A 27,753-nucleotide genomic window follows, 5' to 3' on the forward strand; every position below is an offset into this window, starting at 1 on the left:
GAACCAGGAGTCAAAAAACTTGAGGTTAATACTCAGTTTCTTCATCTGTTAAATGAAGATAATACAGTCTACTCTGCCTACTTCACAGGGTTATTATGTGCATCAAACAAGATCATCCTCTAAAAAAGTACAGAAAGCTATTAAGAATTAATATAGGCAGTACAAAGATGTGATGAAAAGCATAGCACTGGAACCAGACTATGGCATAGTGATCAAATTGTAGCTCAACTGCTTCTTAGTCATGTGACTTTAAACACATCACTCTTTGGATCTTAGTTTCTTCATGTATAAATGTGTGTGTGTGTGTGTGTGTGTGTGTGTGTGTGTGTGTGTATTTAATATCATCTACGTAAGGGGTATTATGAAGATTACGTGAGTTAATTCATGTAAAATGCTTATCACACTGCCTAGCACAAGGTGAATACTCAATAAAAGTTAGATTATTCACAGTAGTATTCTTCTACATGAGATTTAAAATGTTGTCCTATCTAAAATTATGATGAAACAAAATACCCATTTCTGCAGTATCACTCAGACATATATACAACCCAGATTGAGAGAAAACTGCTTTAAATCGGACTCACTGTGCAATCTCAATGCTATAAGCAACCAGGAGCTCAGTACCACAAAGTTCAATGACCCAGTACTATGTATTTGTCTGACAAAACAGAAACACACTGTGACTTTTCAGTGTATTTCATACATCCTGAATATCTGATTTGTTGATCAAAATGTAGAATCATAAATAATAATCATATAACCCCTTCTTCAAAAGTTCCTGGTAGTTAGTGGAATCACTGCTACCACAGCCTGGACTCACAATTCCACTATAAATTACTTTGTAAATTACTTCATACTTGTAGCTAACAAATACTAACCATTCCCACTGCATCTTGGTCAAAGGGATTCCATTCTACATTCTCAGGGTATCGGGCAAGGACCTTGGACTTGAATGTTCGTCTCAGTGGTGTCTGCTCAAAATTTTCTCCTGCAAGAAAAAGAATGAAGCAAATCATCTCTACAAAGTCCCTTGAAATCACAATGTTATGAATGTCTGAGCTTGGTAGTCCAGCAAGGTACAGAAGTAAAGGCAAAGGGGTTAGGTTAGTATGCCAACCATCTAAGAACAGGAAAGGTATTAAAGTCATTAGGTAAGCAAGAAGCTGAAAAGGTTTAGCATGGTTAATACTGGACACAACTAACTATCTTTTCTTTTCTTGAAAATGAATTATTACTACAAACCCAACGGTTAACCTTCCTGGGAGAGTGGAGAAAGTGCAAGGAATGAGAAAAGGATTATATCCATCCTTTTTTCCCCCCAAAAAAAACACAATTTAGTTTGCTTTAAGTCAACTGATAACATAGAAGCATAAATGATTTTAAATTCAGAATCAAGTATGCATTTCTATGATCTCAGAAAAAAAACACAAAGGGACTAAAAGATTCAAGAACATTAAGAAAGCAGATTTCAGGGTAAATCTAATGAGCCATTTTGTCAATTCAGAATCATTTGAGATTCTGAAATTCTCCTTTGTTCCTCCTTTCCCCCTAAAAACAGAGTATACTGAAATAAAGAACATTAAAGTGAAAAAAGGAAGAACCAAAGAACCCACCACCTAGAGGGACACAAATATGAAAAACCTACTGGTCAAAAAAGGCACAAGAAAGTTAGAAGGTCAAAGGGTACAAAAATGCCACTGTAGAGACATATGTAAGAGCCACCAGAAAGCTTTGGGTGTTCTCAATTTTGTTTTGTTTTTACCTTCAGTCGTACTGGAAATGAAAGGGCTGGCACCATCCCTGGCTTTAGAAGCCTGTATGTACTGGCATAATGCTATATGATAAATGAAATAACAGAGTATTACAATAAAGCAATGTTATTCAAACTTTTTTGACCATGACTCCAGTATGAAACAAGCTTCACATCATGGAGCAATAAATACATACATGATGCGTGCATATAAATTTGCCTAAAACAAATTTCGCAAAATAATACTTACCTTACTTTGTGGGATGCCCTCTCATAATTTCTACTCTATATCATTAAAACCAAATATACTAATTGCAGACCTACTAACACAATGCATAGTTTGAAAAAACATTACAATACAGCATAATAAGATGAAGCGCTCAACAGATATAAAATTACTATAAAGTCACTGGTACTTTATCCAAAAGTATCCTGTCCCAAATACTGCTTTTCCAAAGGAGTTAAGGAGTAGGGGGCAAATTAAATGCACCTAAATATTTCAAATAAATAAATTTAGTAGGACTCATGGAAAAATATGTGGAAAACATGATCAAAAACAATTCAATTGAATTCTATACCTGTTTATTGAGTAATTATGTCATACAAGGGCCCGAGGTACTGTGGGAGATAGCAATGAACCAAATCAAGTACCCATCCTCAGGACCTTATACTCTTAACTGTATAGGAAAAAGAACATACACAAATAACCACTTCACAGAGAGGTTACTATCTGGCAGGCTCCAGATTTTTAGTCTATGTGGTCCAACCATTCAGAGCACGCTTGTACAGGACCCTGTTTACATGTTCTAGTTGATAATATAAATTCTATTCCAACTACAGTTTTTCTAAGTTGGTTTGGAACCCAAAGGACCTGGTGATTAAGGAAGACATATTGTCCACAAACACAGGGCTGGGATAAATGTAAAGTCAGATAGTCCTTCACTCTAAATCATCCCAGAGGCATCTCAAGTTTCTAAAGAATTTATAACAATTCTGAGGTGCCTGTTCCAGAAATTAATAATGATTCCAGTCAGAAAGTTATCACTTTTATAACTAAAACCTTCACTTCCACTTTCTCTCAGGTTTTGTCCATCATCAGAAGTCCACTTATTCATAACTTTCAACTTCTGACAAGACTCAACCTTCCTTCTATTAATAAAGCCAGTAGCGCAATTTCAATACTTCCCATTTCCTGATCCTTCTTCCAAACTTAGTTTTCTGAAGCTCTTCTCCAGCAAATTTCATCTCTCAAAATACATCTGGTAATCTTCACTAAAGAAGAGTGGCAAAATCAGCAGGCAGCTGGTAACAGTGGTAGTAACAAAGCCCTATAGCTATATACAGCTAATCTCAAGCTTTCAGTAATACCTGCGAAGAGCCTACCATGGCAAGCCTGCACTTACTGTACAAAAAAATTAAACAGCAAGCAGCTGACATAATGATCTTGTCTATAGTCTGAGAGTCTCAGAATGTTTATTTAAACTATATTCAGTTCTAAGAAGATAACTATGTCTTTCTTCTAAGCTTCATTACTTTTAGTTGTCAGTTTGCTCATTTCTTCCTTACTAGGCCAGAAAATCCCCTCACTAAAAACCACAAAATATTTGAACATAAACAGGAATTAGGGCAGTTACCACTGTCCCTAATGAAAGCCTTTAGAGAAAGATATTTTTCTAAGATGGCTGTGTCCCTTAAGACATGATGAACATTCAAAGGATGGAACAGGGGACTATTTTAAACAGCAGAGAAATGAAGCCAGAGGTAAAAATGATGAGCTGACCTGGAGTACAAAGAGGAGGAAGAAGCTAAGAATCACAAGGAGAAATGGTCTTCAGATCCTCTGTCCCCACCACCTCTCTACCTCCTGCCCCTGCTTCAAACAAGCTAAGTAAAAATTTCTTGTTAAAGAGTCAGGTTCTGAGTAAAGGCACCAAAGAGAGTGCCAATCTTAGACATAAGTCTTTCTGCATATTAGACTGGACCAGTATCAGGAGCCTAGTGTTTTCACTGCAGGGGGAAAGGGGATGTATAAAGAGGTATGAGAGCCCTGAGATCAAATTATGTTTATTACAGAACCCTATGAAGAGCATCAGAAAAGTTGCAGGGTAAGAGGATTCACAAACCTAAGATATTTTTATTAAAACAATTCAGTCTTTCATAATATACTGAGGGATGAGTTTTGAGAATAAGCGGCAAGGAGTTAATGCCACAGAAACACCTACATACCCCACCTCCTGAAACCTGTACATATGTCACAGGTCCCTTAAATCCTCAATTATTCAGACCTTTGGAAATTCAAACAATATTAGGAATAAGATATCACAACCACAACCGTCCTATTGTCCTGAAACCTAACTACTTATTTGCCCAACACATACAGAGTCCACAAATGTCAGCAATTCTGGACACCAAGAACTTAGGCCCATTTCTAACAGCAACTTAAAAATTAGTCAACTAGGTATAGATCTATCTTTGTGAATCTGTCCCTGGGGAAGTACAATTCAAATAAATCATAACAGGTTTTTTTTTTTTAAGACTGCACGCCTTACAAGGACTTCTATTAGGTTCTTTGTTTACTTGTTCTGCTTTGACCAAGTCAGAAACAAACTGACATTTGTATTGCTATTAGCCTGTTGGTACTAGGTTGATTTGAATAACCCTAAATGTAGGATGCTTACAAATGAGAAGCTTCAAAGGAGCCCCTAAACTCTGAAATTATTTACAAAATTTTGTATGAAAATATGTGCATTCTTCTCAAGAGAAAACACAATTTTCATCAGATTCTCAAAGGGTTCCATGACCCAAAAAAATCAGAAACCACAGCTCCAAGTGTTTCTATTTGGGGCAGGAAACATTTGACCACTTACAGATTAACCTAAATGGGTAGGTTTACATACAGTCTAAAATAAAATATATTCACTACTAAATAACTGCTTTCTGGGTTGATGTTGACTCAAAATAGGACATTATTTTCTCCTTTTTTTATCATAAGAAGACTATGGATGCAAATTTCTCTCTCTTTAAATATACACATATATGTGAACAAGTTAAAAAAATATTATCTTCAAAACTTCTGTCTGAAGTCATCTGAAAGATCATCAGAAAATGTCCACCAAGTTTCAATCTGTGGGGAAAGCAACAGTTTTGAAATGGTAGAGCAGATATGAAAAGGCATGTCCCAAACAACAACGTGAGAAAGACCCAATACAGTCAAATCTCCATCTGGTTTATGTTAAATTACACAAAACTTCTCCAGAACACAGTGTTAGCTTAAATTCAAGCAAAATAAAAGTAACCATCAGTTCCTAGGAGAGTGTCTACAGGACACATTTGTTATACCTACATCTTGGATTATATATACCAAATAAAAGGAGTATTTCAATTTCTAAACCTAACAGTAATCAGAGTTGACATACACTTAAGAAACTTTCCATAAAATTTGAAGTTTGAAAAAAAAAGAGAAAACAGAGCAAGAGCTAAGGGCATTTTTGTATCTCATCCCTTAAAAGAGATGGGAAAGATAATACAAATATCTGTGAAACTACAACTGAAAAAAGATGACTCTGTCAACAGAATAATTAATATCTAGCATGATGGAGGTTCTGCTTCCAGTCATAGAAGAGTAGCTCCTATGAGACCAAATCTCTTGCAGATAACTATGAACACTAGACAGAAAATTAAAAAAACAACTACTTGAAGATACTAGGGAACAAAAGGCAGGCAGATCATGAGGGAAAGAGAGGGTCAAAATTTGGAAGAAGGTAATGACACCAAGTGTCCCTTCTTATAGCTTTTGGCTGGGCAGGTCCCAGTCTGTGTCATGAAAGATGGCTAAAATTCAGATAAAACTTCACAGTCTTACTAGCTTCACAAACCAGAAGACAAACTGTAAAGCAACCAACATAGAGAAGTGAGGGAGGGAAATTCCAAAGAGAACCCGAAGAAGGTGCCTCAAACTGTGTATAAATTCTGCTGAAATCTCTGGCTAATCCCTGAACTATGCATGCATGGAACAGACCTCAGGCAACCAAGTTAGGGCTAAAAGAACTGAACTGAGATTTAAACTGCCATTCACTGCAGGGGACAAAACAAACAAAATTCAGTGTTCTTTGGAGGAAGGTAATGGAATCCAGACTGTCTACAACATGTCATACTCAATAACAAGGACACAACCCAACGAAACTATTCAGCATATAAAGAAATAGAAAAAAAAAAAAAAAGAGAGAGAGAAAGAAAGAAAGAAAGAAAGAAAGAAAGAAAGAAAGAAGAAAAATTGACCCATTCTCAAAAGAAGAGTCAGTCAACAGGAACTGATCCTGACTTGATCCAAATACTGGGATTAACAGACAAGGATTTGAAAACAGCTATGATCATAATAAATGAACAAACAGTAGATCTCAACAGCAAAAATAGACTATAATTCAGAAGATGGGCTTAACAATCTGCCGATTGGAGATGCAGAAGAGTTAGTGAACTTAAAAAGAGCAAAAGAAAGTATCCAATCTGAAAAACAAAGAGAAAAAAAGATTAAGGAGAAAAGGAGAGTGGAGGAGAGGACCCCAGAGATCTCTGGGGCAACAAGCCTGATATACATATAATTGAAGCCCCGGAAAAAAAGGAGAGCAAATGAGGTTTTAAAAGAAGTTTTTTTAATTGAAGAAATAATAATCAAAAATTTCCCAAATTGGGTAAAAGACATAGATTTACAGATTCAAAAAGCTCAGTGGATTCCAAGCAGGATACATACCAAGAAAATAAAAACTGTACATCACAAACTTTAAAGAAAGAAAGAAAGAAAGAAAGAAAGAAAGAAAGAAAGAAAGAAAGAAAGAAAGAAAGAAGAAAAATATTAAGGAGAAAATCTTGAAAGGAGACAGAGAAAAATGATACATTAAGGAAAAGAAATGATTGAAATTACCATGGCTTTCTTACCAGAAACAATAGAGATCAGAAGACCTGGAACACCATCATACAAGTACTGAAACAAACAAATAAAAACCTGTCAACCCAGAATTCTATTAGCAGAAAAAAATCTTTCAAAAATGAAGGAAAAATCAAAACATTTTCAAGTAAAACAAAACTAAGAGAATTCACTGCTACCATGCAGTGTACTGCTACAAGAAAAGCCCATCCCAGTAAGTTATATATGATTCCACATACATAACATTTTGAAATTACATTTTAGAAATGAAGAACACATTGGTGATTGCCAAAGGTCAGAAATGGGGAGTAGGGGGTTTCTATAAAAGGGCAACCCACAAGAATCCTTGTGGTGATGGAATTATTCTGTGTCTTGAGTATAGTAATGTCAATATCCTGGTTGTGAGAGCATCCAATAGCATTGCAAGATGTTACTACTTGGTAGAGGGTAGAGAGTTGTCTCTGTATTATTTCTTACAACTGCATATGAATCTAAAATTACCTCAAATAAAAAGTTTAATGTCTTTAAAAACTACATTCTTTAATTTAAAAAAAAATTTTTAGGGGTGCCTGGGTGGCTTAGTCAGTTAAGCGTCTGACTTCGGCTCAGGTCATGATCTCCTGATTCGTGGGTTCCAGCCCCATGTTGGTCTCTGTGCTGACAGCTCTGAGCCTAGAGCCTGCTTCAGATTCTGTCTCCCTCTCTTTCTGCCCCTCCCCTGATCGCACTCTGTCTCTGTCTTTCAACAAGAAATAAATGTTAAAAATTTTTCAAAAAAAAAATTTTTTTTAGGGACGCTTGAGTGGCTGAGTTGGTTAAACACCCGACTTCAGCTCAGGTCATGATCTCATGGTTTGTGGGTTCAAGCCCCACGTCAGGCTCTGTGCTGACAGTTGGGAGTCTTGAGCCTACTTCGGTCTGTCTGTCTCTGTCTCTGCCTCTGTCTCTCTCTCTGCCCTCCCCCGCTTGGGCTCCCTCTCTCTCTCTCTCATAAAATAAAAAAACTTTTAATGATTTTAACAACCTGTCAAGGTTTTAAAGCAGAGGCTTCAAGCAATACAATTCAAGCATTCAAAGCTATACCTTGGACTGAACTCTTCAAAGACAGCTGAACTCTATCTTTCCCTCCAGGCCCAAAACAGAAGTGTCACATGGGCTGCCTCATCTCACCACATCCACACCAATCCTATAAGGTCTAATTCACATTATCTACAGCAAGAGTAGTAGAATTTTTTTCCTCTGGGAATGGATACAACCAGGTTATTATGCCTTCATTTGCATACTGGCATTCTAGGATGTCCTAAAACTGATCCTTTTGGTGACAATGGTGACCAATTCAGGGCCACTCGTGCTATAAAGTTTACTCTCCGCACTAAAAGATGTCACTATATTTTTCCTGTTAGAAACATTTCTAAAACAGACCGCCCATGAAAATTGTATTACTACCAACCTACACTTGGTTTCTCGTGCATGTTGAAAAACCAGCTTGTGTTTCACCTTTAATTCACTTGCTGCCTCAGCATTCTCCTTGTCTTCCAGATAATTTTCTGAACGCCTGTAAATCAGAAATCGTTTCCTGCCATCTTTGACTAATGGGACACAGTGCAGTAAGAGAAGGGAATGCAAATTTCTACCTAAACAAAAATTAACATTGCTATTCCTTTTAGATGGCCATTTCATTACTATCAGCACTTTTTAAATGGAGATAGCTTAAAAAACACAGTAAGGGGGCGCCTGGGTGGCTCAGTCTGTTAAGCATCTGACTTTTGATTTTGGCTCAGGTCATGATCTCACAATTTGAGAGATTGAGCCCTGTGCTGAGCCCTGCATTGAGCTCTGTGCTGAGCATGGAGCCTGCCTGGGATTATCTCTCTCCCCTTCTCTCTTTGCCCCTCCTCCGCTCACCTGCATGCACTCTTTTTCTCTCTCAAAATAAATAAACATTTAAAAAAAAACACAGTAAGACTAGGTATGTTTTGGTAGCTACAGAAAACCATTTAACACTATACTCATCGCTCTCCCTCACGTCTTCTACATATGAAATTGAGGCAAATTTACAGCTTCTGCAGCAGAAAGAGGGTAACTGCTCCTTGAAGAGACAGGCTGTACCCTGGCCCACATGACCAGGTGACTTGTGCTCAAGAGTCAGACATTTACAAATACCCAAAATGCAGGGAGTGAGCTGCCCCCCACTTTGGACACACCACAAGGACACTTCTAAGGCAATAACCCAGAAAAGCTGCTCACCAGGCTTTTCAATAAAAGCAACAGAAACCATCTGTTACCCCTTTGTGTTCCCCTTGAGGTACATTTGTTCACTTTCTTTCTCAACATATTTTCTTTGTCAGATAACTTTCGATTTAGGTATACAGCCATTACTTTTTTTGATGCTTTGCCTCCTGCTTGACATCTTCCAGGCACCATACTTAGTCCAACTCCTGCATCTAATATTTCTAAAATGGCTGAACTTCTCAGGTACCCAGTTTTGTTTTTTTTTTTAAGTTTATTTTTTTATTTTGAGAGAAAATGAGAGAGAGAGAGAGAGAGAGAGAGAGAGAACAGGGGAGGGGCAGAGAGAGAGGGAGACACAGAATCCCAAGCAGGATCCCAAGCAGGCTCCATGCTCAGCACAGAGCCCAAAGCGGGGCTTGAACTGTGAGATTATGACGAGCCAAAATCAAGAGTCAGTTACCCAACCAACTGAGCCACCTAGGAGCCCCTGATGTACCCAGTTTTAACAAGAGTCTGAGGTTTAAAAAAAAAAAAAAAAAAAAAACAAGAGTCAGAGGTTTGAGAACCGAATCAGACAGGACTGCTCCAAACAACAGGTAGGACAAGACTTTGGTAACAAGGTGTCAAGTATAGGCATTGCCTCCCTTTTAGCCCAGCCAAAAACCCTACAGGGCACACATCCATTGGGCTAACATCTGTAACTTAGATAATCTGTTCTGTTTTGTATGGGAAGCAACAAGCTATCAAATTTATGGTCTTTCAGAGCAGTCTAACCAACCACTCTTGTGAGCTGGATATACATATACTGTACTGAATTACATACAGTACATACTATACTGAATTACTAAAATAGAGTAAGAACTCCCAGAGGCTATACATATGCTATAGGCACTTTTCTCTAAAAGCTAGCCCCTCCAGTAAAACAGGCTTAGGCAAACCCAGTGAACTGGGATCTCTAAGTAAGAAATGGCAGAGGACAAATATGAGCAATCTTCATGCTCTCCTTAACACCAAATTTTAAACTAATCAGCCTAAATTAACTGTAAGCAACTAACCCAGAACGCAGGAGACAGAGTTAAGATCCCACCTTGGCTACTCACTAGTTGTGTGACCTAAACAATTTACTGAGTCTTGTGGGTCTCACTTTCCTCACCTAAAAGATAAAGAAGTAGAGGACGAGTTGTTGATCTATAAAGGTTTTTCTAGCTTCATCATTTCATGACTTAATGACTGTTGGGCCTCAAGTCTGACCCAGCATGGAAATTGTCCCCTTTGAATTATGAGAAGGCATGCTTTAGTTCTCCCTCTGCTGCCTCTCTCCCCAAAACCCCATGAGAACAACATAAGGGTAGGGGTCAGGGTGGCATAGCCACAGAATGAAAATGAAGGTGAGAGCAGCAAAATTTTAGAAGCTGAAAAGGAGATGGATGAGTGGTTCCTGACAACAGACTAGAGAAAGCTAAGATATAATACAACCTCCAAAAAGCTCAGGAACTTGTAGCATCAGGCACTTATGGAAGTAGGGATAAAAATGGAACTAAAACAGAAGGACTGGTTGAAAGTCTATTGAAGATGGCATCAGCTCATGAAGATATAAATTGTTTTAGAACTGTAAAATGGAACATTATTCAGCCATTAAAAAGAATGAAGTACTGTTAGATGCTACAATACAAATGAACCTTGAAAACATTATGCTAAGTGAAAGAAGCCAGACACAAAATGCTACATATTGTATTACTCTATTTATATGAAATATTCAGAATAGCCATACATAGAAACAGAAAGTGGCTGCCAGGGGACTAATTGCTAATAGGTGTGCAGTTTGTTTGGGATGACAGAAATGTTCTGGAACTAGATAGTGGTGATGGCTGCAAAACACAGTGAGTAAACTAAAAACCACTGAAGTGTACATTTTAAGATGGTTTATTTATGTTACACGAATTATACCTCAATTTTTTTTAAATAAAAGAACTAGACCCCACCCTACTCCCATACTACTCCCACAAGGGATAAATGAAATGAGTGAGGTCTCAGTCAAAACGGGTGATGGTGGTCACAGGTACAGACTTCCAGTCATGAAATAAATAAGTCCTGGGGCTGTAGTGTACAGCATGGTCACTATAGTTAACAATACGATATTGTATATTTGAAAGTTGCTAAGAGAGTAGACCTTACAAGTTCTTATCACAAGAAAAAAAAAATGTAACTATGTGGTGACAGATGTTAACCAAACTTACTGTGATAATCATTTGCCATATATATACATATATCAAAAATCGTTATGTTGTACACCTAAAACTAATACAATATTATATGTCAATTATATATCAATTGAAAAATAAAAACAAATTTTAAAGAATGGGTATCTATACTTGGGATTATATTCGAGGCATCAAGCATCAACATCTGGGAAACCACGAGCACAGCTGAGAGCAAGGGTATCATTCTAAAAACAGAAAAATAAGAAAAATCTTACATACTGAATGTTGAGACTTCCCAGTGCTCTTCCACTATTTGGCTCTCACAAAGTTGACGGCTAGAATTACTCCCTTGAGGCAGAGATTTAGAGGAACGTTTTATGTGAATCTGACGAGCCCAAGAAAAAAGACCAAGAGATACTCATACTACAGGGAAGAAACTATGCAGCCAGATCATTCTATAGTGAACCTCAGTAACCAATGCCCCACTATTATAAACATCAAGCTTCCAATCAGCTTCTTGGTGCATTATTCTTAAGGGTAAATGGATAGCCAGAGAATCATGAGATATATGGGGAAAGGCTCTAAGATTAAAGAAAGACACCTCAAAAAAAAAAAAAAAAAGAAAAAAAAAAGAAAGACACCTCTTGCCAATCAATCAATGCAACTTTGAGAAAATAGAAAATTATGCAGAAAAAAAAAGCTTCAAAAATTACTATCTGGGGCACGTGGGTGGCTCAATCTGTTATGCGTCCAACTTCAGCTCAGGTCATGATCTAAAGGCTCATGGGTTCAAGCTCTGCATTGGGCTCTGTGCCGACAGCTCAGAGCCTGGAGCCTGCACAGAATCTATTCTGTGTCTCCCTCTATCTCTGCCCCTCCACTGCTCTAGCGCTCTATCTCTCTCAAAAAACAAAATAAACATTTAAAAAAAAAAAAAAAAAAAAGGACTATCTTCGGGCCTAGAAGCAACAACTCCCGAGTGACAAGCACAGCTAGCACCCAGATCTTGGTTTCTAATACTATTCACCAATAAAAAGAACCAGGATTGCTTAAAGAAATGGTTCCTTCTTTAACTGGAGCAGGAAATACATGGGAGGAGCCTGGAGTATTTTGGAGTGTCAAAAAGCAAGGAAGTACTCAAAAAAAAACCCATGGTGATGAGGACACATCAAAGAGCCAACTAAAAGATTCCCAATGGCCAAGTCTAGGATAATCTGACCAAAACAAACACACTGAATTATAACCCAAAGTATAAAATAAATATCCATGAGTCCATACTAATAGCAATAAATGATTAAATAAGTAAATAGGGGGACAACAGACAAATTTCCTATACAGAAGAACACCAAACAATTTACATAGATACTCTGATCTCAAAGAGGTGTTATTTTCCTCCCTTAAGTATGGGCTGCTCATAGGAAAAAAAGAGTAACTTTATATTGGAGAAACCTGACAACACTACCAGATGATCAAGATTAAAATCAACAGTGATGTTGGGGGCACCTGGGTGGCTCAGTCAGTTAAGCATCCAACTTCGGCTCAGGTCATGATCTCACGATTGGTGAGTTTGAGTCCAGCATCAGGCTCTGTGCTGACAGCTAGGAGCCTGGAACCTGCTTCAGATTCTGTGTCTCCCACTCTCTCTGCCCCTCCCCGGCTCATGCACTCGCTCTCTCTCTCTCTCTCTCTCTCAAAAATACATAAACATTAAAAAAAAAATTAAACATTAACAGTGATGTCATGTTGCTAATATGCATGTATTCTTGATGTAATATGATGAGAATGGCACTTTACCTCTGTAATCTTCATCTCAAAAAACCATAGCCTCAATCTAATCATGAGAAAAACATCACACATATCCTGATCGACATTCTACAAATCTGCTAACCAATATTCTTCAAAATTGCCAGTCATCAAAAAGAAGGAAAGTCTAAGAAAGTGTACTACTAAAGGAGTGTAAGGAGGCATAACAACTCATCGCAATGCGGTATCTTGAATGGAATCCTGGAACAGAAAGAAAGAGTATTATGCAAAAAACTAAGAAAATCTGAATAAAGTATGGAGTCAGTCCAAGAAGTCTACTATCCAAATAGGACTACTCCATAAAGAGAAAAGAGAGAAAATAAAAGGGAAGATATTATCAATAATTCAACAAAACTTCTCCAGAAATAAAGGGCATGAATTCCCAAAATGAAAGTGGTCTCCAAAGATCTAACACAGTAAATGAAAACAGACTCACACTTCAGTAAGTAATAACAATAATAATAATAATGTATCAAAAGTGGTTCATTATTTGTGACAAAGGTACCATCGACTGTAAGATGTGACTACTAGGGGAAACTGGGTATGGGAGTGTATGGGAACTCCCTGTACTATTTTCACAACTTTTCTGTAAAACTGAAACCATTCTAAAATTAAAATGTTACTGAAAAGGTTTTAAAAATTATATCCCATATAAATAAAATGTCCAGAATAAGCAAATCCATAGAGACAGAAGGTAGAGTTGTAGTTGCCTGCAATGGGGGGCTATGGAGTAACTTTATGGTATGTAAACTATATCTCAATAAAATTGTGTAAAATAAAAAGACAACAATAAGTTTATGGAAATTAAAGAGGTGCTCTGCCAAAACTAGAATCAACCAGGGAAGATGTACATACAGGATGCAGGAAGCTGGATCCATCACAAGAGAGTGGCAAAGGATAACTCCAAGATAAAGTAAAGGAACATCCCAAGCTGTTCGCTGTGCAACAGGCCTAGAGAGCCAATATATCAAACAACCCAGGTTGATGGAGCTAGGGCAAGAATCCATAGCTTGTATCAGATTCTCAAAGAGATTTTTGAACCAAAACTTCCATAAACCACTGCTTTAAAGATATCCATAATAAGTCCCACCCAAAGGACAAACTACAAGACTCTTATTTTCTTTCTTTTTAAAAAAAAAATGTTTATTTGAGGGGGGGGGGGGCGGGGGAGGGGGAGGCAGAGAGAGAGAGGAAGGACAGAGGATCCAAAGCAGGCAGAGAGCCAGATGCAGGGCTCAAACTCCCGAACCACAAGATCATGACCTGAGCCAAGGTCAGATGCTTAACCGACTGAGCCACCCAGGCACCCCAAGACTCCTATTAAAAAAACAACAAACAAAGAAAAAAAACAAGAATCTTTCAGATACTGCAAATCTCAAAGAGAAGAAATGTAGAGAGTAATGAAGCAGATCAACACAGTTTTCCTGATTGCATATCATCGGGTAGGAATTTTAAAAAAGAAAGGAAATAGAGGCACAGTTAAAGCCTAGTGAATATGACTCCAGATGAAACGTGATACCTTATTCTACAGAGCTTATAAAATCCTGAAGTGAGAGGTGGTTTTTTTTATAATTTATGTCCTACCTACCTCAAAAAATAAGACATATAAGAAAAACTATACAAAAAATTTTAAATCACAACATTTTTAAAGCAAAGAAACATGTTCGTAAGCACCTATGGCATAACTTAAAAATTGCAAATGACAGCTTTCTTGAAATATATATATTTTTAAGAAATTCAACACAGAAAAAATTATAGAAATGAATACACAAAATATTAAATGTTGTTACATGACTTCTGAAAAGTAAAAATATGTGTGACTGCTATTTTTTCCTTATACTTTTCTGTATTTTCTGAACTTCCTACTATGAACATGTATAATCTCTATGACAAAGAGATGACACTAAAAAATATAAATAATTTTTTTTTTATGAGAGACAGAGTGAGCAGGGGAAGGGCAGAAAGAGAATCCTAAGCAGGATCCATGCCCAGCACAGAGCCTGATCTCACAACTATGAGATCATGACATGACCTGAGCCGAAATTAAAGTCAGACGCATATATATATATATATATATATATATATATATATAGATACATATATACATATATATACGTATATGTATATACATATACATATAGATACATATATATATATACACACATATACATATATATACGTATATGTATATACATATACATATATATACACGTATATGTATATACCTGTATATATATGTATACACATAATATACATATATATATATATATATATATATATATAGAAACCACTTTCACAAATATTATTTCATTAAGATTCATTACAACCCTAAAAGAGATTTTACAGATAAGTAAACTGGCTCAGAGATAATAAATCACCCAACAAGTAGGACACAAAATGGGATTAGAAACCTCTCCGGACACCCTTGTCTAATACTCTTTTCACCTACTACTCTAATATTCTTTTCACCTACTACACCAGAGTGGATATCTCTTAGAACTTTAGAATTTAAAGGAGTTAAGAAGTACAGTTTTGGTGTAAGGAACACTCTAAGAGTATAGATGAAGTAATCTTCATCAAGAAGTCTAAAAACCATAAAATCACAAATTCTCTACTGTAATACAGAGTAGTATACTCAACCCACAGGTCATGAGAGGGTTCCTCCCTAACTAAAATCAACCCAAAATCTCCTGGATCCTTTCACTGCACCAAGCAATATCAATCTCTAAGCTGCCCTACTCTCTGGCAGTTAGGACCCTCTAGCAGATGGCCCCTCAGAGCCTTTCCTTGCTCCTGGAATGGCAGAGATCCAGGAAGAGTGACAAATGAGGCTAAAATGGTAGGAGGTGGAGAGTGGAGAATGGGGGAGGAGACAACCTGCCAGTAAGAGAGCTTACTGAAACAACAACAAAAAAAAAAAAAAAGAGAGAGAGATAGCGCGTGCTTACTGAGAGGAAAACACAGACATGAGGCTAGAGCCTTCTATCAGTCCTTGGAAGAAAACTAAAACTAAAAGCCACCACTGTTGTCAAACCTTTAGGTGAAAAGCCACCACAGCTTCTTAGAAAGAGTCTAAAGAGCAAACTATGTCAATTCTTTCTCTCCACCTTCTCAATGTCCAGCATCTTCTTTCTCTCTCACGCTCTCTTGTCTGCACAAACTCTGAAAATGAGTTAGATCAACACTTAGATCAACAACTGTACAAACACAGAACCCCCTTTTTCTGGAAAATCAGTAGGTCTACTAAATGCTAAGCTGAGGATCCTAGCAGAATGACTAACAGAGTAGCAATTTTCCTGCAACTGAGTTATTGATTAGGCAACAGAGACAGCGAATAGTCTTCAAGCTATTACAGTCAAATACCATCATCTCTCCATTTCCCCCCACTATTCTTTTTTCATACTATCTATCTGATACATCCTTGTTGCTTTAGTTGTTCACTCTAGCCTCCATTACTGTCCTCTGAATGGCATATTTCTAGCCAAACAGGATGACTCCATAGTGCCTAAACATGCCCAGCAGTTCCTTGTTCATCTACCTTTTACCCATCTCCATTCATATCCTACCCATATCCTCTAGGTCTAAGTCCTTCCTATCCTTCAAAACTGTATTCAAATGTCACCTTTATTATGCAGCTTTCCCTGATCACTGCCAACATACGCAACTGTTCTCCCTATTTAAATGGCAGTATTGTACCAAACTATGAATTCACTAAAGGCAAGATTACAGTTAATTCATTTCCATCCTTCAACTGGTTTCCAATGAAAGCTCAATTCTTGTGAACAGAACAAATTATTCTTTTTTTCCAGCCTGTTAATATGCCTTAAAACTTTGGTATGGGAGTCAGAGAATCAAACATTGAAAAAGGTTCAAACCAACAAAACGACACCTTTGACAGAAGCTCAACCAAACTAGCATGACATCATAAAAGCTTAAAAAAAAAAAAAAATCCATGCCCTTTAATCTGCTGCTATATCCCACCAAAAAGAAACCAGAAAAAAAACTAGCACCCACTAACGTAGCACCCCAATAACACTTTTTTAAAAAAGCAATTTCTCAGGGCACCTGGGTGGCTCAGTTGGTTAAGAGTCAGACTCTTGGTTTCTGCTCAGATCATGAACTCACGGTTCCATGAGTTCAAGCCCTGCATCGGGCTCTGTGCTGACAGCTAGGAGCCTGCTTGAGATTTCTCTCTCTCTCTCTCTCTCTCTCTCTCTCTCTCAGCCCCTCCCCCCCTCGTGCTGTCTCTGTCTCTCTCAAAATAAATAAGTAAACTTTTAAAAAAACTTTTGAAAAAGCAATTTCTCATAGTAGAGCTATTTACAAGAAAAAGAAGAGCAAATGTATAACAAGAGCAAAGTGCAATACATCAACACAATGGAATACAATCCAACCATTAAAACAACACACAGAGTAAAAGAAAGAAAATGAAAAACATTTATTAATTACAGCTGAGTTAAGAAATCTGGCTACAGGGGCACCTGGGTGGTTCAGTCAGTTGAGCGTCTGACTCTTGATTTCAGCTTGGGTCATGATCCCAGGGTCATGGTATCGAGCCCACTTCGGGCTCCGTGCTGAGTGTAAAGCCTACCTGGCATTCTCTCTCTCTTCCCCTGCCCCTCCCCCTCTTGCACTCTTTCTCTCTCTCTAAAAAGAAGAAAAAAAAATCTAAATATAAACAAGGTTGATCAAAAATTTTAAAGCCAATGGCTCCCACCTAGAGGTCCAAAAAGGAAATAGTAAGTATGGGGGGTATCATTTTTAATATTTCAAAAAGCTGTATTGGAATATATGTGAAAATATTACATAAACTAACTAAAAGGTCAAATTTCTTTGCCTTTGGCTAGAAGTATATTAATCCCAAGTTGTACTTCTAAATAGCACAAGGCAATCAGAAATTGTAACTGCCAGAGTGCCTGGGTGGCTCAGTTGGTTAAGCGTCCCATTTCAGCTCAGGTCATGATCTCAAGTTCATGAGTTCAAGCCCCACATGGGGCTCTCTGCCGTCAGCACAGAGCTCTCTTTGGATCCTCTGTCCCCCAGCTCTCTCTCTGCCCCTCCCCTGCTCATGCTAGCACGCATGCACGCGCTCTCTCTCTCAAAAATAAAAATAAACATGAAAAAAAAAGTTATAACTACCAATAATATATCTGATTGAGAATTTTTAAAAATCTAATTGTAATTTTATAAACACAGAGGGGTTTTTAGAGGACAAAACCTTCCTCTAACTTTTTATTATGAAAAGTACGATGAATTACCATGTATCCATCACTTGGTTTCAACAATGATCAATGCATGTCCAAATTTATTTTACATCTATACTCCCTCATACCAAATTATTTTAAAGCAAATCTAGACATATCATTTTATCTATATTTAAGCATGTGTCTCTAAAAGACCTTTTTTCCTTTTAAGATAACCATAATATGATGATGAATACATTAATGCCAAATCTCTAGTCAGTGTTGAAATTTCCTTGGTTATCTCATACATGTTTGAAACTAGCTTTTAAAAAAAATCACTGAATAAGGGTGCCTGGGTGGCTCAGTCAGCTCAGCGTCTGACTCTCAATTTTGGCTCAGGTCATCATCTCACAGTTCGTAAGTTCGAGCCCCACATCAGGCTCTGTGCTGACAGTGTGACGCCTGCTTGGATGAAGCCTGCTTGGGATTCTGTCTCCCGCTCTGTCTCTCCCCCACTTGCTCTCTCTCTCTCAAAATAAAAATAAACTTTAAAAAAATCACTGAATGGATATAAAGAAAAATACTGTATCATGGTCTTTAATAGAAAAAAAATTGTTTACAGGAATTTTTTTTTATAAAGTTAAGAGCATGAGGAGAAAAAGTCAATTTCCCTATATAAACAAACCACAAACAAATTAAAGAAACTTTAGATCTGGGATAAAATAAGAGAATAGGGATGGTTAGAAGTAGACATGATTTTCAAAATATTTAACTATCAGTACAGTGTGGGCACCAACCAATGAGAACAAACGCTAGCCATACACATATGGTATATAGTCTAGATATCAACCCTAGATAGAGCCCTGACTAAAGAACGAGAAGAGAAGCCTGAAGAACGTGTTTCCCATACTGAAATTCAACCCTACCTGCAGTGGAACAATAAGCTACAACCACATCAGTCACAACCTAAATTATCCCAAGGTCTTGATAAATACATCTTCTTGGCACAGCTATTAACTCCTGGATCACTATAGATGCAACTATTTATCCTTGAATCTATCATTTAAACTAGGCAAAGAAAGAATTCTCTTAAGCAAATAGCATGGTAAAGTGGAAAAAGGTCTTGATTCTAGCATAACCTAGACCATCGGCTGCCTGTCTCTAAAAGTTAAAACCATAATATCTGGCAATGATAACTGGGAATGTTAATACAGTTCAATCTACTGCTTGTAGGTCATAGCTTTTCTGATAAGTTCTGTTAGCTTGCTAAAGAATGTAAAAGACAGTCCTGTGTGCTTATTTAGAATCCTTTTATAAACACGGGGTCATCCCGTGACCATTTTAAAGTAAACCTAAAACAACATACTTGAAGGAAGGAAATGAGAGAGCTACTGAAGTAAGAAAGAAAGCCTGGAATTCATCCTGGTTCAATACCATCAATTGAGCCTTATGCAAATCTTCTCTTCCTAGGCTCCAATTTCTCCACCTTCCATAAGGCACCTCCTGCCAACTTTCCAGTCTTACCTCCTACCTACCCCCTCTTTCCCTCTATAGATATTATCCACACCAACTCACTTGTAGTTCCTAAAATTTGGCACGCTTTATCATGTCTTCATTCTTTTGTAATGCTGTTCTCTGCCTAGAATGACCTTCAAACCCTTCTTCGCCTGACTGGCCAATCTACATTTATTCAAGTGACTGCTATCAAAATCTAAGGTATTCCAAAAATGTTGCCAATTCTGCAGCTCCAAGTTCTTCTGAAACTTCTCTGTGGGAGCTATTGTCAGAGCCATTTTACTGGTCATAAACAAATCTCCTTTGAATGTAACATGGTTTTCAGTTCCCTCACTACCCTAGCTCCTAGAACTAGAATCTAGGTGTGTGGTCTAACGGATGTCATTTAAAATAGGACTATCCATTTTCTCTTTTTTGACAATCTCTCTCCATTAACACAAGCTAAAATCACAACTTTTGCCATAAATCAAAGTTGCAGCCAACCAAAAGCCTTACATTTTAGTGTTGCTATTTAAGGGTTAAATTGTAGTGTAGGGCTAACCTGTAGCCTTAAGAAATAACAACTTTGTTTTAACACTGTAGATTAAGAGATAACAGCCTTGCCCTATCAATCAAGGGAACACAAGTTCAAGGAAAATCATCTGGATTAGTATTTGATTGGATTGGGGCAAGGGCATGTCTGAACTGTTTCCACCCCCATCTGGGAACTATTTCTTTGTTCTGTTCCCAGGTGATGATAAGACGCTGTGGTCGGCTATAAAAACTCTGTACCCCGGCTGTTCGAGACCACACTCTGGTCAAGAGTGTAGGTCCCAATCGGTTGGCCTTGCCTCTCATTGTAATAAATTTTGTTGTGACTGTCATTGGTGCCCGTATCATTCTGTTTCAGGAGTCATGTGGATGTAACAGCTATTAAGTCACATTTTTTTTTTTTTTTTTTAGAAAATCTTCTTTTTATACTGCTACTTTTGTATCACCTGCTTCATCATACAGCTCAAATCTCTCTCCTACTCCATGTATATCCTAATCATTCCCATCAAAACATCCCTGAATCCAGGTCATGATCTCACAGCTCGTGGGATTGAGCCCCACATCAGGCTCTGTGCTGACAGCATGGAGCCTGCTTGGGATTCTTTCTCTCCCTCTCTCTCTCAAAATAAAAATCTCTCACAGCCCCTCCCCTGTGCGCGTGCGCTCTCTCTCAAAATAAAAATAAACATTAAAAAAAATTTTTTATAAATCCCTGAATCCAAAAATGGTGGTGAAATATTCCCCACTTCTACCAGTCTACTCCCTTAAAGAAAATGTGATTGATCTGACCTAACATGTTCCTAGGGGCCCCTTAAGGGCTCTTAATAATGAGTTTCCTAGGGCAGCTGGGTGGTTCAACTGGTTAATCGACCAACTCCTGATTTTGGCTCAGATCATGATTTCATGGTTCGTTGAGTTCAAGCCCCACTGTCAGTGCAGAGCCTGCTTGGGATTCTCTCTCTCTCTCTCTCTCTCTCTCTCTCTCTACCCCCCCCTCCCTCCCTCCCTCCATACCCAACCCACCCCCCACCCCCCTCCTGTGCTCTCTCTCCTGCTCCCTCTTAAAATAAGTAAAATAAACTTAAAAAAAATAATAATCATCAGTTTCCTTTTCTAAATTCACATACTACATCCTTAATAAGCCATTCTAGATTTTGACTAGAAATGTCAAGCTCTTACCTCCTGAGTCTTGAAAATATGTCCTTTTGTGGTAATTCCATATTCCTTAGATGTTACTGACAGCAACTAAATGATCTCATCCCAAAACTCTTTCTGAACTCTGGGGTATAATTTGTTTGGGTCTAGAGACTTGAATTCATTCACAGGAATTAAATGCTCCAATATAAACGCTTAATGATCTCAGGTTTCAGTCTCCTCTCAGTAACTCAGTTCTATCCTTTCCAATCTATAGATAATTTACCATGACAATGCAGGGAGGAGCTTCTGGGACCATTTCATTTCAGTCCTGGGATTTTTGGTTTTTTCAAATGTGGTTATCTGGGATTTCACATTTAGAGTACTACCTAGCATAAAATACCCTTCTTGAAGAAATACTTAGCACAATGAACATTTCTTTTTGTTTGTTTCTTTTTAGGTTCTTCAAAACAAATCCATAAAACTGTGAGAGGAAGCAGAGATGCTAATTATAACAGTTCTTTTTACCACAGCAGCAAAAACTGAACTAGCCAATCTATTACAAAATAAGGCTAAAGAAGAATTCTAAAAATGAATACACCTCTGCTACCACAGAGACAAGAAAATGTGTAGCCAAAAATTTAAATTCTTCCTCAAGGTGGAAAATATCTCCATAACTCATCAATATTATCAACCTACAAATATTTACTGAATGTGCAAGACATTTAAAACAATTCACCCAAAACCTCACATCTTACACCCTCCCACCAAATTCAAGCTATAAATATAAGCACAGAGTAATGTTTTCTCCATTCAGCCACCATGGGATAGAGAATTTGTCTACCCCACACTCAGCCGTTCTACTACGTTACTACATTATTCCATGCTCGAACAATTTATTAATCTTGACTGAGTTCCTACTATGTACACAGCTCTAAGCTAAATGCTATAGAGACATAAAAATTTATCATTAAAAACCAACACCTCCTGGAATTCATGAAGACATGTGAACAAATCTGTATCTCCTTCTCTGGGTAAACAGGACTTACTAATCTACAGAAGCCTCTCTTCCAGATGAAGCTAGGAAGGTACTACAGTATATCCTGTGATATAAACACTATGATTGGTAAAGGAAACAAGACTTTAAACACAGGCAAATCTAGATTCAAATACTAGTTGCATACCCTGATGAATTTTTTTTTTTTTTTTTTTTTTTTTTTTTTTTTTTTTTTTTTTTTGGGACAGAGAGAGACAGAGCATGAACGGGGGAGGGTCAGAGAGAGAGGGAGACACAGAATCGGAAACAGGCTCCAGGCTCCGAGCCATCAGCCCAGAGCCCGACGCGGGGCTCGAACTCACGGACCGCGAGATCGTGACCTGGCTGAAGTCGGACGCTTAACCGACTGCGCCACCCAGGCGCCCCTCCCTGATGAATTTTAAGTAACCTGCCCAAGCTCTTTCTTCAATAAATCTGTTTCCTCATCTTTAGCACAGGGATAATAATACCTTGATAGGCCCATTAAGGGACTAAGTGAGTTAACATATGTAAAGGGACATACTTGTAAAGAGCACAAGAGCTACCCAACAAATATTAGCTCCTTTCCTCCCAAAAGGACAGCCATACATGCAAGAATCGCCTCTAAATCTTTAACCATGAAAATGACACAAAATGCCTTGGAAATTCCCAAATTCTTCCCAAGAAGGAAGCCTCTTCTGCATAAAAGTGACAACATATATCGTGTATCTGCCCAAAGCAGAGTTCAGAGCAGCAAACATGGCTGTACCAAGAACACTAACATATCCCTAAGTCCAAATTCCAACCCACAGTTTATAATAAAGGACCACCTCCTCACTTCCTCTAGAGTGTACAAGGAGATTTAAGAATCTCCTGTCAGGTTACCCTCAATAACAAAAGTGAGTTCTCTTTACCCTTCAGACCTCTACCTCTTATAGTAATATTCATTTTTCTTTTTTTTTTTTTTTTTTTCAGTTTCCTAAGCACTAAAATTTTACCAGTTGGTACTAAATCAAAGCACAAAGACACGCATTTGTTTTACTAAACTGCTATTAAAAGCACTGTATTGGTCATATCAAAGCCTTGTTGTACCACAGGCCCAGCTGTGAGAGCAATGGAAATGTTTCTCTTCCATTGTGCAGAATATTGAAAAGTGGTGCATATGCGCATGCGCGCATGAGCAGGGTAAGAGCGTTTTTTCAGGCAGTACAGAGTAGTGTCACAGCATAGTGATTAAGAGGGTTAGCTCTGAGACTGCAAATCTAAATGTGAAAGACAGAACAATAAAGCTTTTAGTAGGAAACACAGAACATCTTTGTGACTTTGCAACAGCAAAAATATCTTAAACAGAAAATGCAATAAACATAAAGAGAGAAAACTGATAAATTGGATTATATTATAACTAAAAACTTTTGTTCCTCAAAAGCCACCATTAAGAGAATGAAAATGAAACACAGAGATTAGAAGGAGATATTTTCAGAGGCGCCTGGGTGGCTCAGTTGGTTGAGTGTCAGACTCTTGATTTTGGTTCAGGTCATATCTCAGGGTCATGGAATCAAGCAAAGCGTGGAGCCTGCTGGAGATTCTCTCCCCCACCCCAACCCCTACCCCTTCCCCTGCTCTAGCTCTCTCTCGCTCTAAAAAAGTAAAAATATTTTTAAAAGGAAATATTTTCAGTACATGTAACTGTGACATGGGACACAAAAGACTCTTATCTAAAACATATAGGGGCCCCTGGGTGGCTCTCTCAGTTGAGCATCTGACTTCGGCCAGAGTCATGTTCTTGCAGTTTGTAAGTTCAAGCCTGACATCAGCTCTCTGCTGTCAGTGCACAGCCTGCTTCAGATCCTCTGTCTCCCTCTCTTTCTGTCTCTCCCCTACTTGTGCATGCACTCTCTCTCAAAAATAAATAAACATTTAAAAAAATAATAAAACATATAAAGAATTGATCCATTAGATCAATAAGAAAAAAAAAAAAAAAAGACCGCCTGAAAGAAAAATGGCCAAAGACGGATACTTCTAAAAAGAGGGAATACAAATAAATGTCTGACAGGGCACCTGCCTGGTTCAGTCAGTAGAACATAAGACTCTTGATCTCAGGATTGTGAGTTCAAGCCCCACAATGGGCATGAAGCCTACTTTAAAAAAACAAAAAACAAATGTCTGATAAACTTTTGAGAGGTGCTCAGCTTTAATAGTCATCCAGGAAATGCAAATTTAAGTAATGCAATACCACTACACAACCACCAGAATGGCTAAAATAAAAAGGAAGGAAAATACCAAGTATTGATGAGAACAGGGAGCAACTTACTGCACTGCAGGAGAGATTGTAAAGTGGTACAACCACTGTGGAAAACAGTATGGCAGTACATGTACTTACTAAAGCTGAACATATACCTATGACCCAACAATTTCACTCCTAGGTAAACATGCAAAAGAACAAAGGGAATGTTCACAAAAAAGCCACATACAGCAATGTTCATAATATAACACTATTGTAATACTCAAAATCTAGAAACTACCCACAGTGTCATCAACAGTAGAACTGAGAGATAAAGTGTGATACAGGTACATAATGGAAAACTATACAGCAGTAAGAATCTAAAACTACTTACAACAATATGAATGAATCTCTCAAACATAATGTGCAAAAGAATCCAAACACAAAATAGCACAGCTTTGGATTACATTTATATAAATTACAGACAGGCAAAACTAATCAATCCTGTTAGAAGTCACGTTACCCTTGGTAGGTGAAAGAGCAAATACTGACTGACAAGGGCACAGGAAGGATTTTGGGGTACTGGAAACACAGGTATGATCTGTTTGTGAAAATACATCACAGTGTGCACTTTGATATGTGCACTTTACTGCATTATATATTGATTTCAATAACATTCTGACAGATTTGAGTTTGAATCCCAGTCTTTCCATCTGTTAGCTGAATAGTCTTACGTAAGTTATTTAACCATATTGTGCATCAGTGTCCTCACATATAAAATGGGAATAACAGGGGCGCCTGGGTGGCTCAGTCGGTTAAGCGTCCAACTTCGGCTCAGGTCATGATCTCACAGTAGGTTCGAGCCCTGCATTGGGCTCTGCACTGACAGCTCAGAGCCTGGAGCCTACTTCCGATTCTGTGTCTCCCTCTCTCTCTGCCCCTCCCCCACTCGCACTCTGTCTCTGTCTCTTGAAAATAAATAAATGTTTAAAAAAATTTTTTAATGGGAATAACAGAACTTACCACATGTGGTTGCTAATAGGCCCAAATGAGATAATGTATGTAGTACTATTACCCTATCTCCACTTTGCATCCATGTCAAAATTATATAGAAAGTTAATGGGGCACCTGGGTGGCTCAGTCGGTTAAGCCTCCGACTTCAGCTCAGGTCACGATCTCACGGTCCGTGAGTTCGAGACCCGCATCGGGCTCTGGGCTGATGGCTCAGAGCCTGGAGCCTGCTTCCGATTCTGTGTCTCCCTCTCTCTCTGCCCCTCCCCTGTTCATGCTCTGTCTCTCTCTGTCTCAAAAATAAATAAACGTTAAAAAAAAAAAAAAATTAAAAAAAAAAAAAAAAAAAGAAAGTTAAGTGATGCAAGGGTGCCTGGGTGACTCAGTTAAGTGTCCAACTCTTTCTCGATTTCAGCTCAGGTCATGATCTCACAAGTTCATGGGATCTCACAGTTTATGGGATTGAGCATACTGGGCTCAGTGCTGACAGCACAGAACCTGCTTGGGATTCTCTCTCTGTTCCTCTCTCATTCACGCTCTCTCCCCCTCTCTCTCTCTCAAAATAAATACATAAACTTTTTTTTTAAAAAAGAGCAATAAGATACTCAAGATCTGTATAAAGTAATACAGTGTAAAATTATTTATAAAAAGTATAAATCACCCAAGTGCCAAATAATCATTAAAAATTCTAGTTTATAGAGTGTATTACGCTAAGCAAAATAAGTCAGTCAGAGAAAGACAAATACATGATTTCACTCATATGTGGAATTTAAGAAACAAAACTGATGAACTGAGGGGGAAAGGTAAGCAAAAATAAGATAAAAAAAGAGGGAGACAAGCCACAAGAGACTCTTAAATACAGAGAACAAACTGAGTGTTGCTGGTCGGGTGTTGGGTGGGGGTAAGGGCTAAATGGGAGATGGCACTAAGGAGGGCACTTGTTGGAATGAGCACTGGGTGTTATGTGTAAATGACAAATTACTAAATTATATTCCCGAAATCATTATTATACTATTTTAACTAACTTGGATTTAAATTAAAAACAAATTCTACAGTTCACCCGTACTTTGGAATTAAATAACATTTAAAATCGTATATATGAAGAATATTTAATGGCATGAGAATATTTTTATTTTTTTATTTTTATTTAAAAAGAAAATTTTTTTTTAACGTTTATTTATTTTTGAGACAGAGAGAGACAGAGTGTGAACAGGGGAGGGGCAGAGAGAGAGGGAGACACAGAATCTGAAACAGGCTCCAGGCTCTGAGCTGTCAGCACAGAGCCTGACGCGGAGCTCGAACTCACAGACCGTGAGATCATGACCTGAGCCGAAGTCGGACGCTTAACCGACTGAGCCACCCAGGCACCCCAAGAACATTTTTAATTAAGACATTTTTAATCACCATGGGAAAATTATGGACATATAATTCAAAAGGCAGTATATACACAATTGCACTTCTCTTATGACCCCAATTTATAAATACATACTAGTGTACATATATATTTTTCACTGCAAGCATTTTTCAAGTTTTGATTTATTTCCTGACAAAATATTCCTAATACACAGTTTCCACAAATGAATGAAAAAAAGATAATCAACACAATGGAAATATGAACAAAAGACCTGAACAGGTAATTCCTAGAATATACAAAGGTACATGAAATATATGAAAAGATGCTCAGCCTCACAAATAATTACATTCAGATTAAAACACGATATTTTCCTCCTAGCAGAATGGAAACATTTTAGAAAAACCAGAACATTTTATTACAGATGTAGAGAAACTGGAATCTTAAAAAGTGGCGGTGAGAGATCGCGAGTGGGGAAAGGGCAGAGAGAGGAGACAGAGAATCCCAAGCAGGCTCCACTCACTGTAAGCACAGAGCCCGATGTGGGGCTGGATCTAACTGTGAGATCATGATCTGAGCCGAAACCAAGTGTCAGATCTTTAACTGACTCCTGGTGAGCCCTGCTTCTCTCTCTCTCCCTCCCTCCCTCTCTCTCTCTCACTCTCTCTCTCTCTCTCTCCCTCTGCCCCTCGTAGAGTTCTCTTTCTCTCTGTCCCTTGCTCACTTGTGCCCTCTCTCTCAAAAATAATTAATTAATTAAATTTGAAATATTCCATAGATTTATATATTGATGTAGGAAATTCCCCAATGCAGGGCTTGAACTCACAACCCAGAGATCAAGGTCTGAGCTGAGATCAAGAGTCAGAGGCTTAACCAACTGAACCA

The 27,753-nt window shown here is 38.0% G+C and overlaps 1 protein-coding gene across 3 annotated transcripts in view; it reads right to left on the bottom strand.

The window, feature by feature from the left end:
- The window catches only part of DENND5A (DENN domain containing 5A), a 119,126-nt gene that overhangs the window by 78,426 nt on the left and 12,947 nt on the right, over positions 1-27,753 (bottom strand). For all 3 annotated transcript variants that reach the window (XM_042904571.1, XM_042904569.1, XM_042904570.1), the window contains exons 2-3: positions 1,763-1,834; positions 879-988 (exon numbers count right to left, since the gene is read on the bottom strand). In XM_042904571.1, the coding sequence (XP_042760505.1) occupies positions 879-988; positions 1,763-1,834 (182 nt within the window). The remainder of the gene's footprint in view (positions 1-878; positions 989-1,762; positions 1,835-27,753) is intronic.

The sequence above is a fragment of the Panthera leo genome, chromosome D1 (assembly GCF_018350215.1).
Source record: "Panthera leo isolate Ple1 chromosome D1, P.leo_Ple1_pat1.1, whole genome shotgun sequence".
Taxonomy (NCBI): domain Eukaryota; kingdom Metazoa; phylum Chordata; class Mammalia; order Carnivora; family Felidae; genus Panthera; species Panthera leo.